The 11,477-nt window shown below is 38.5% G+C and overlaps 1 protein-coding gene across 2 annotated transcripts; it reads right to left on the reverse strand.

Annotated features, from left to right (window-relative positions):
- Positions 1 to 1,039: 1,039 nt before the first annotated feature.
- LOC149808514 (uncharacterized) lies at positions 1,040 to 8,939 on the reverse strand. 2 transcript variants are annotated; one of them, XM_089978302.1, is made up of 3 exons: positions 8,687 to 8,939; positions 6,866 to 6,990; positions 1,040 to 5,871 (listed from the first exon to the last, which is right to left on the reverse strand). In XM_089978302.1, the coding sequence occupies exon 3, from the start codon at positions 3,229 to 3,231 to the stop codon at positions 1,333 to 1,335; it is 1,899 nt and encodes a 632-aa protein (XP_089834428.1). In that variant the 5' UTR covers positions 3,232 to 5,871; positions 6,866 to 6,990; positions 8,687 to 8,939; the 3' UTR covers positions 1,040 to 1,332. The 2 variants fall into 2 exon arrangements, with proteins under 2 accessions (XP_089834428.1, XP_089834424.1); XM_089978298.1 differs by having other exon boundaries at positions 6,843 to 6,990.
- Between the last annotated feature and the right edge of the window lie 2,538 nt (positions 8,940 to 11,477).

Below are 11,477 nucleotides of genomic sequence, written 5' to 3' on the forward strand. Positions count from 1 at the left end.
GTACTCTACACTTCACACAATATAGATCCATAATTTATGTATAGAGATATGAATATAATTGATTTTTCGGCGACTAAAACAAGAGAACCAGTTAAGCATGTTGCAGCGTTACCAAACTCGATCCGGATGATTATCATCGGACCATCTGGATCCGGCAAGACGCAATTGTTACTCAATTTAATAATGAGATGGATGAAGTGGGATAAGTTGTATTTGGTTGCCCCTAGCGTAGATGATCAACGATGCTACGAGGTGTTGAAAGATTTCAACGAGAATGCATCAGCGATCGCTAAAAAAAATGTTATTGAGTTTATTACGGATATCAATGATGCACCGGGTATTGATGATATTGATGGCGACGTTAACAATCTAGTCGTGTACGATGATGTTATGTTAGACAATCAAAAAAACCCAGCTAGGATATTTTCCAGAGGCAGGCATAAAAACACTGACGTGATATATGTCACTCAACGATACACTCAGATTCCAAAAGTAATTAGAGACAACTGTAATATTCTTGCTGTGTTCAACGGCGTTGATACACACACGCTACGAAATATTTGGCAGACATGGTGCGGCGGTGACATGGACTTTAATGTTTTTCGAAACTTTTTTAGTCATGCTCAGTCGACCCCACATGGATTCGTAACGATAAATTTACATGATCCTCGGACACGATATCGTATCGGACTTGACCAAATATTCGGTTAGTTGTAAATAATTTTCATTGTAAATAACCACTTAGCAGCAGAGGGGGCGATGACATCCACGCGGTCGTCGATGTGCTTACCGGACGCTGACGACGCTGGGGATCAACGCGCAGAAGGTGTTAATTAAACCAAATGACGTCACCATCGTGTAAGATGGACCGACGTCGTTTTTTTTTTACCAGGCGCTGACGACACTAGATCGTTGAGTGCAGAAAGTAATAATTAAGCAAAATAACGATTGGACAAAATGTCCGATTCGCCCCCTCTGCTGCTTCTCTTCCTCGGCTTTTTACAGCAAACAAGTGGCATTGGTCCTTCCTCCGTACAAACTATCCCTCGGGTTCAGCGGGTCCATGAACTGGTAACTTTCCACGAGGCGTTTAAACTGGGGATCGGTTTTCATACGGTGATCGTACTCGTGTTCCCACATTTCCACCACTTGGTATCCTTCCTGTTCCAACTTTAGGCGTCGCTGAGAAGTGGCCTGGTACAAGTCTTCCATGATTCGTTGTAAAAACTGATTTTTGGTGCTACGGTCAGGGTAAAGGACGGGACATCCGTGAAATAAGGAACCGTTAAACTCGTACACAATCTTGGGGTTTTCTAAGTCCCAACCATCGACTCAATGTGTTCCGATGGTCTTTTCGCCTCCTCCGTTGCGGGCATGCTGAATCCATTTGTCATCCTTGTCGCACAAGTAATGTAACCAGCGTAGGGCTTTGACCGAGTATTGACGTTTGACATAGTGGGTCGTTTGAGGACTGATGACAGCCACGGTCTTTTCAGGCATGAATCGTTGCCGGTACACTAAGGAACACGCTTTGGCAATGGTGCAAGCTTCTTTCAAAGGATCGACCCCTCCGTGTTCCATGAACAGTTCTCGAAATTTTCCACAGCAACGTCGTAAAATGTCCACGTCGGAACGACAATACTTTAACATTTCTTCCTGAAAGTCGAAAGGGTCGGAGGCGTGAGCCTGGTACCAAGCGTAGAAAGCTTCTCGTTGTTCGGTACGCATGTTGTCGGGGTCGTAATAGTGAGCCTCAGGTAAATGGGGTAGAACGGCGTGTTGATTGGCTTCCGTATTGAAAAAGTGTGGAAAGTACCCTTTAGCCATTTCTGTCATTCCAAACGTTTTAGGCATTCGGCTCAAAGGCATGGCCAAGTAACTCATCGAATCTTTAAACTGTACTTGTCCCACTTGCATGAAAATGATTTTGGCTCCGTTCAAAGTGACTTTAGAACGCTCGGTGCCATGTTCCGTATAGTATCTCAAAAGAAACTGTCCATCGTATCCGGAGAAATTGTGAGCCATCACTGTGGCATGACGATGACAATCTCCGTAACGTTCGATGTCCTCTTGGCTCCACGTCTTGTCGATGGGGTCTAAGACCCATTGTGCAAAATCGGCTAACGTGTTCGGTCCTCGAAAGATTTTTTCACGCCCTCCGGGAATCTTACTGCAGTGAGGGCAATGACTGAAGATAGGTTCCTGAATGCACTTTTCGTACGCTCGAAGAGCCACGCAGAAATTAGGAATGTGAATACCGGTCTCTTGCATGCATTCGAAATCAAAAAAGATGAAATTGCCTTTCTTCTTGTGACCGTCCTCTTTCTCAGGTGGGGGTTGGTATTTTTGCACGTAGCATTGGTGTTCCAAGTCCACGATGTGGTGACAAATGTGATATTTTTTCTTTCCTGAACATACGTGTGCCTTGGCATTATTGGTACGTATGCCTTGTCCACACGTAGGGCACAATCGCAGCAGTTGACAAGCACATTTCTGCTGTGAACCTTGCGTCTTCAAATGTTGTTGGTAACAGGTAGGGCTGACAAACGTGCGCAGACAAGTTGAACAATGCACTGGTCCTTCGCTCAGACAGGGTGGAGAGGCCAAACATCCTGAGCATTTTAATCCACAATGCTTGTGTTGCTCTCGATTGTTATAACCATAGTCACATTTCTCACAGTAATAACCGTATCCCAGGAATGTAGTGATACTGGTAATGGTATCGAAATGGTCATCGTGATAATAAACATGAATGTATTTACAGTCCTTAAAGTCTTTCCCTCGAAACAACAGAGGTCCGCGCACTTCTTGAGGGTGCACTTTCAAGGTGTATCGTGGAGCTAGGACATCTTGCAATTTTTGCATCTCAGGAATGCCACAGGGTTTGTCTTTGGGCAAGTCGGCTTGTTGCAACAGGAGTTCTGCTTCACTTCGTTGTTTGGCTCGGTCGGATCGTTGAATAGTTTTCCAGGCTCTTTTCCATTCTACCGTGTCGTTTTTGTTGGCATAGGTTCGTCCCACCACAATAGCCCTGGCTAAACACATCTGGTCTTGAGGGTTGTGAATTCGGACGAGACTTGTTTTGCTGTTGCGAAGGTCGTTCACCAATAACACCTTATTGCGTTGTCCGGTCCCTTGAGGAGGAGAGATGTGAGTCATGGACAGTGTGGCTTTTCCATCGGTGATGTCAAACTGGTCATTGGATTGTTGCACGTGTTGAATCTTGTCCATGACTTTGGAAGCGGTCAATTCTGCAGGGGTGCTAAACTCGATCCAAACAGGGGATTTCAAACCATCGTGTTCTATGAAAAGTCTCAAGCGATCGTCTTCTTTGGGTTGACATTGTTGCTTGAGTGTGGTAAGTAAAGAATCCTACACCCCGGTGATGAACCCTTCTGCTTTCTCTAACGGTACTTCAGCCTTGAAATCTTTAAACTTCACCGTGTATTTGTAAGCCTTGGTTCTAAATTTTCTAGAGGAGCGCTTTTCCGTCTCTCGAATGGAATAGTACTTTTCAGGGTTAGGGTGGTGAACTTCGTTTAGAGGGTTTGGATTCTGGTTCACTCATGTCCTCTTCAAAATCACTGGCATGAATTTGTGCCAAGACTTCAGCCCTGGTACGAGGCGATAGATCACGTTTCTGCCTCTTACTTTCTTCTTCTTTCTTCTCAAATGAATTGGATCGTTTCATCTTGAGTGCTAAACGTCAAATGACTCAAGTTTAAACACCATTGACTAATTTATAGTCATGGCAGACCAGCGTATATAAAAGGGTGTGTGTCTTGTCCTTTCACTATTCATTTCACTCTCAAACCGACGACAACGATGGAAGAGACTATACAAATCGAACATTTCATCAGAGCTTTGCGAGGGGTCATTAGAAAATTCTCTTCAGACCAGCCCACGGACTACTCTCCTTCCTTTCGAGATAAAAGTCAAGATACTTGCTATATCTGTCAGAAGAAAGGGCATTGGTCTTCAGAGTGTCCAGACCGTCAAAAAAGAAACAAAAGGGGCTAGAAAAGACAAAAGTCAAGATACCTGTTATTATTATCAAGAAAAAGGACATTGGTCTCCAGATTGCCCAAAAAAGAAACAAGAGGAGTCAGAAGAAAAGAGGGATTCTTCAGAAGAAGAGAGGGATTCTTCAGAGGAAGAAAGCAGCCAGGTAAAGAAAAAGAAACAGGAGAAGAAAAGAAGAAGGGAAGAAAGTGAGGAGGAAGAGGAGGAAAAGACTGTGACAGTGAAGAAATTTAAAAAACAGAGAGACTAAACAATGAGACAGAAGAAGTGTATGAACTTTTTAAAGTGCTCTGTTGTAAATTGTGAATTGGATTGTAACTATTGATAAAAGAATAAATTAGGTATAAAAAGGTAAGTGTCTTTGAGTTTTGATTTTTAAATAAGCAGCTACACTCACGCACTCATATACACGTACTATAGGGGTAAAATGTTTTTTTGTTTTTTTTAAAGTTATTGGCAATTGAAAGTCTATCTCTTTTCGAGAGAAGTGGGTGGCCCTGAATAGGGCCTTTGGTTTTTGGTGTAGGGGTGAGTTTAAGCAATCAACTTTAACTGCCTTAAGCCTTTGCCACGGCCGAGGCCTACTTCTGATGATGATGATTTGGTTGAAATCACTAAGGGTGGTACGGTAGGCTTAGTCACAGGGTTGGCTTGTTTAGCTCGGGAAGGTCGTATTCTCTTCGGTCGTGATAAAGAAGTCTGATACATTTGTTTCAGACTTCTTAACTCCGCTAAAATGTCCAACAGTACCGTGACGATTTGACTTTCACCCTCTTGTTTCTTTGCTGATTCTTCTTCTTGTTTTTTTCTTACCTCTTCTTCTTGCTGCTGTTGCTGTAGGAGAAAAGCTTGTTCTGCTTCCTTTTGCCGCTGTATAATTTTCTCCAATTTTTCTTCCTGTCTCTGTCTAAAATTCTCCACGTGTGGTAATGAAGGTGACGAAGGTTCCGGAACAAATTCTTGCGAGGTAAGAAAATCCACAAAATCCCAATTTACCTCTTCTGAAAGTTAGTCCGGGTTCCCTTGTGCGGTCTCCACTGCTGGTGCACCCCAATGGATCGTTTTCTGAGTTTCCGTCATGTTGAGTCACTGTCGCATGGATTGACAGCGCTCAGGCGCTAGCGAATCTATATAGACCACGTGACGTCACAGACTGTTCTCTTCGGATTGGATGCGGACTGACTGAATTTCGTAACGCGTGTTTGGATTGGTCAATGAACTCAATCGTTTCAATCCTTCCTCTACCTATAAATAAGCGCATTTCACTGCATTGATTCACCTGTTCTCGTTGCCTCAAGATGTGGACCACAGTCGAATCATCAACCCTTGTTTCTTCAATGATGTTCAGGACGGATATGCTAATGTATGTCCGATCCAAGTGGACAGTTGTCCACAGGTCAGACACCAGTCTGTGGATACGAAGAGTGTACGTGGAGAGACAAGGTTGCCTCAAGAGGACTCTGATTTATGGCCCTGCAGTAAGACGCAGCTTGAGGACAAGAAGATGCCGGAGATGCCCTTTATGTTAAGGGCATATTAACATAAATCCAAAGGCCCTTTTCAGGGCCACTCCAATTTCTCGAAAAGAGATCGACTTTTAATTGCCAACCCCCTTTTTTATTTCATTTTTTTTTTATTTTTTTTTTTTTTTATTTTTTTTAAATTCCATGTTAATTTCCCCTTGTCGCTCAACAGTCCCAAACTCTATTCCCATGTTAATTTCCCTTGGCGCTAGACAGTCCCACGAGTTTTCTCCATGTTAATTTTCCATTGTCGCTAGACAGTCCCAAGGGGTCTTGTAATGCTAATTCCCATTGTCGCCAGATCGTTCCACTTCACTACTAATAACTAAAAGATAAAACAAAAACAAGCAAAAAGAAATAGGGGGGGGAAAAAACCAAGTAGGGAGCTGTTTTGTATTTGTATTTAGCATATTTATCAACGATCTTTGTTGATTACTAATGCTTTTAATTGTGAAAATAGTTGTCAAAATATTAATTAGCGCAAAGTAACTGAAACAGATCAATGTCTTTCTGTGAGTTTCGGTTTCCAATCAGGATCAATGCTATCAACAAGAGCATTTTAAAAGATAAACATGAAGAAAAGACGACCTGACATGATTTATGCACAAATACAAGAAACAGGAAAACTATGAAAGAAGGAATATCAGCAGACTGGAGAGGAAAAGAAACCAGTAGCTGTGTCACAGATACAAGAATAAGTGACTATGCAATTAATTTAGATTGAAATATTGTATAAAAATGTTTCTAATTAGTAACATGTACATGCTTCAAAGTGCCGAATTTGCCATTGATTATACATGAGATATTTAAGTTATATGTTATTTTATCCTATATTTAACTGTTTAAGAAAATGAATAACAGACACCATTTGTAGACTAGAGAATGTGCGTGAAATGGATGTATTCATGTGAAACCTTGTGGAATAGGATGTTACCTATATTGATGCGTAGGGAAATTTTATTTCAAGGTAAACTACATACCAGTTTTTCATAAATTATGCACTAAGACAACATCATCATGTAATTACTCATTTATTCAACTGGTAATCATGGAGTTTCCACACCTAAATTAGCAGCAAGGGCAATAACGATATGAAAGTCACAGTGTGTTAAAATGAAGACCATGACACTCACGCACATCTGCAGAGAGCAGTGGCTAACATCTTTATCGTTTAATGGATTCAGACTTACACGTCTCTTGTAATTACAGTAATTATCCATGATTAACTTGTCAGTGATTGGTGTGTGGTATCCTATATATGAATGCAATCAAGTATGTTATGCTATAAACCTTTACCTCCTCATCGATTCACTTCTTACTTATAATGGCGGTCGACGATGCTTAAACTGGTAAGACATGAAATCCTTTGCGGTAAACATGCACATGTCCTCACTGGAAAAGGCTTGTATTGGCACTACCGTGCCATCGATTGTAACAAAACATTCTGTAACAAAGCAATGGAATAAAAACATACTTTCGTAGAATTCAGGTCAGAAGGAAATCATATTAAACTTCTGTATATGAATTATGTTGGTGATAGTTCTTGAAGCTTGATTACCAGCTAACACCATGTCAGTCTGCCAGTTCTGTCAAAAGACTATATTTCGCGTAAAAACGTAGTTATTTAACTGCTGAGAGTAATAAAACTTTTTTCTGCCAGATAGTTTATGCAAATTAATCATCAAAAACAGAACTGCTATGAAATTACTATATATATAAATAAATATATATATATATATATATATATATATATATATATATATATATATATATATATATATATATATATATATATACATGCCATAGCATAATTTTCTTATACGATATCAAAAAGAGTATTGTGTAGTGTAGGCTGCCTGATTCTAAAAATTTGAAAGTGCAAATAACGCAGCCAAAACCGACGGTGAGGTATTATGTTGATTACGTAGGACACAAATACCTGACTCGTGAATATCTCCTGAAGAATGATCCTTCTCTAGAGAGCATACCCTTCCATTGCCCACTGAAGGTGTATCGACTTCCACCCCGTGAAGCATCAATTGTTTTTATTTTTGTTTCTTTTTAATCGGAAATCCGTTGAGCAGTTTTACCTTGATGTACCATCAGAGAAAGTCAGGACATTTTTTTTTGAGGGAATGAGGTTTATATAAAACAAAATGTACCCTGTATATTTGGGATTTTACATTTTTACCATTATCTTCTATTTTACATATATTTTCAGAATTATAAGATCGTTACCATTCATCTTTTATATTTTAGTAAGTCTTATGTATATTATTTAGAAGGGTGTAGCGTCCTAAAGCTTTTCATTACAAATACTTTTAATCCGAACCATGTAGCAATTATTGTGCTGACGTGCAGTTAAATGCTAATACACACATGCATACATATGTGATGCAAAGTTCCTTACGCTAGCTTGATGTTGAGGGGGAAAAAAAGCAATAATCTGAAGAAAATAAAACTATAGAGAGAACAAAAATACCTTAAATTACCCCCATCACCTGTTCTGACATTGGACCCTCTCTATCATAATATTTAAGAGAGAAGGTACGTAACTTCCAAATACTTCGTTCCACCCATGACCCTCGATTCTGCTATTTCTCCACGCATTTGTCCCAAGAGACAAAATCGCGAAAATCGCATGTTTCAGAGCCCGTAATTTCAGTTTGGCACAACGCAGAAAAGTCAATGATGGCCTTGATAAATAGAAACATATTTCAGGAGTTAAACAAGCCATATAGTATGGTCGTGTGTCTTTAAAGCGGAAATAGCAGAAGGAAATCGAGGATCATAGGTGGAACGATGTATTTGAAAGTTACGTACCTTCTCTCTTATATATTATGATAGAGATGGTCCTATGTCAGAACGGGTCATGGGGGTAATCTAAGGTATTTTTGTCACTCTTTATCATTATTTTCCTTCAGATTATTGTTTTTTATTTCCTCAACATCAAGCTCGCGTCGAGCACCTGTTATCCGATTGAGCATGCAGCCGATTTGGTTTATTGCAACCTTGGCATCACTTCATAAGTTACATGAGTCTTCTAACCTCTAACCCCACCCTATTAATGACGAGATCGTTCCTTCTCTACACCCACCCCACAACACACAAAAGAAAAAATTATTCCAATGACTCCTTACATGCCGCTGTCGCGCATCATCCATCGTTGTTTACGCATAACACCATCCATCGTTGTTTACGCATAACATCATCCATTGTTTACGAATGATGACTCACGAATGTTTTCAATCACCATAAACAGGCATAAGTCAATTATATCCTCTTCTTTTTACATTCATTCTGTGTATATCATAAATCCAATGTCCGGACTCAGATGTGGATTTTCCTGTTCAGTGGCTGTGTGGTTACCGTTCTTCTCTCTATGATAATGCAGTCTAGGACACTCGAGTATCAGTTTCCGTTTCAACATTGCTTACGATTAACCAGCTACCTGTTCTTTTATGCAGAAGTATCATGATGTATGCTTTCATCCAACGAGTTAGTGTGAATTGCATTCAGAGTATCAACTTACCACAAAGGATAACTTTAATAGCAACAACAGGAGAGAGAGAGAGAGAGAGAGAGAGAGCATTACCAACATTACAAGGACCTTGTAAACCCATGCATATTAGGAGGACCACCACAAATAAAACATTTGTACTCTTTCCGTTTAGTGGATTTTGTTGTCTTTTTGAACAAGAGCATGTCTCTGGGGTCAACATTTTGTAAAGGACTAAATTTATATTTGACTGATGTGTGTTTTGCAAATACACCTCTGCTAAATGACATACCCTAAAGAGATTGCAGAGTTACCTCCACTTCTCCCAAAGCAGATGCAGGATTCGTTTTGTATTGTAAATTATACTCTTTTTTTATTCATCTATATTTTAAAGGTTTCCTGTTATAGTATATATAAGAACATAAACAGCAAATACAAAAATATATTTAGTTTTTCAGTATTTGTTTTGCTTTAATATAATCAAAGTTTCAGAATATGATCGACCAACAAGTTTCCTTAATATCAGCTGTGATTTTACGAGACAATTTATAAGATTCAGGACTTTAGGAGTAAAGATAACACATTTAAAAGACCGGCACCTTTGTACATAGAAATATACATAATTATATAAATATTCTTTTTATCGCAGATTTTCGAAATCTTTAATAACAATAATAAATTGTTATTATTGTTATTAATATTGTTATTATTATTACTACTTCAGCAAATAACCAGCATACAATTTTACAACAATATGTTGTTTGCCAGTGTGTTTCAAAAGTGTGATACATCAATTTATTACGTCTATTTCCAAACGTCGTTTACACTAACATATTAAATTATGTCATTCATGTTATATTTTCTATAAGATGATTCATGTTCTAAAAGTTTTTCAACTTGTATGCGTTTATATTCTCTTAAAGCTACTAATGGGCTTCAGCATAGATACATAGTTACAGAATTTAATCTTGAATAGATACATAGTTACAGAATTTAATCTTGAATAGATACATAGTTACAGAATTTAATCTTGAATAGATACATAGTTACAGAATTTAATCTTGAATAGATACATAGTTACAGAATTTAATCTTGAATAGATACATAGTTACAGAATTTAATCTTGAATAGATACATAGTTTTGACATGTTACACCATACTCTAAACTTTGCTCTAGGTTAAAACGGAAAGAGAAAGAAATAATCACTTCTCTTTTGTGCATTGCAACATCATGTAAACTAGTTTCCTGTGCGACTTCATCTCTTTTCTGTGCGACTTTATTTCTAAAACAAAAGTGTGGAACATTTTCTCTTGCAAAAAGATGATTGCCGAAAACACATCGCACACCCAAGGTGAATGCGGCACAGAGGGAACACGCATGCGTTACACATAGATGCAACGTCTAAAAGTTGCACGGGTTGACTAAAATGAATACATTGTTACTTGTTTAGGCTCAAATAAACAGTAACACAAGAGTGAAAACAACAAGCTTTGAAAAATATAATAATTTATTTCCCCTTTACAAATTCTTTAAAAATGACAAAATTTGAACTTGCGGTTTTAAGAATCAAATCCAAAATTAATCTAAGAATAATCCACGAATAAAATTTTAGAAGTCCTAATCCTAAAATGTTCTAATGATTTCAAGTTTGAGTCCCGACGAAGAATCCAAGATGGAAGACGTTGACGTATGCCATAACCTATAGTGTGTTGAAGTTTACAGTTCATTGTAGAAACAAGAAATATCACTCCGGTTTTGGAAATCCAAATTAATTTTTTATAAGAGCTGTCTTTGTCCAAGAAACTCGCATGAGCACACGTACTATCCAGGAAAAAAGAATTAATCCTTTTGAATCCCAATAATTTGAAATAACTCCAAACGACACAGCAATCACTTTTTGAAAGATAATTTACCGAGAAATATGAAAATTAGAGACATGCTGATTTTCGATGACACTTCTACTTATTTCTTTGACATGCGTATTACTAAAGCAAAGAGAGTTTGCAAAAGCTACGTAGCAACCTAGGTATTTGTACCCATTCTTTTGACAGAAGCGGATTATGACCACGCCCACTCATCACCTAATCCCTAGATGGAGAAACTCAGTAAGCACGCCTATTAGTGCATATCGCACATTTTATTTTATTTTAGTGTTCTTGGGGTACTGACTTGTTATTAGAAAGTATAAACGAAATCATAAGAAAGTATTGATGGAATAATTAATGAGCTTCTTTTTGTAGGAGAACACATCCTTTTTTCCTGTTTCAAGTGAATGTTGTAAATGCAGAACATGTTAGTGGTTATTTCCCTACGTCTTCTGGTGATTGTGTGTAGGCGTCATCGAGGTATTACCCCCAATGAGTTGTGTTTCAAAGAATATTTTTGAGGGCATTCCTAATCAAAGATTAGGCAAAGATTAATTATTTGATTA

This window comes from Sinohyriopsis cumingii, chromosome 1 (genome assembly GCF_028554795.1).
Source record: "Sinohyriopsis cumingii isolate HCF-2022 chromosome 1, ASM2855479v2, whole genome shotgun sequence".
Classification (NCBI taxonomy): domain Eukaryota; kingdom Metazoa; phylum Mollusca; class Bivalvia; order Unionida; family Unionidae; genus Sinohyriopsis; species Sinohyriopsis cumingii.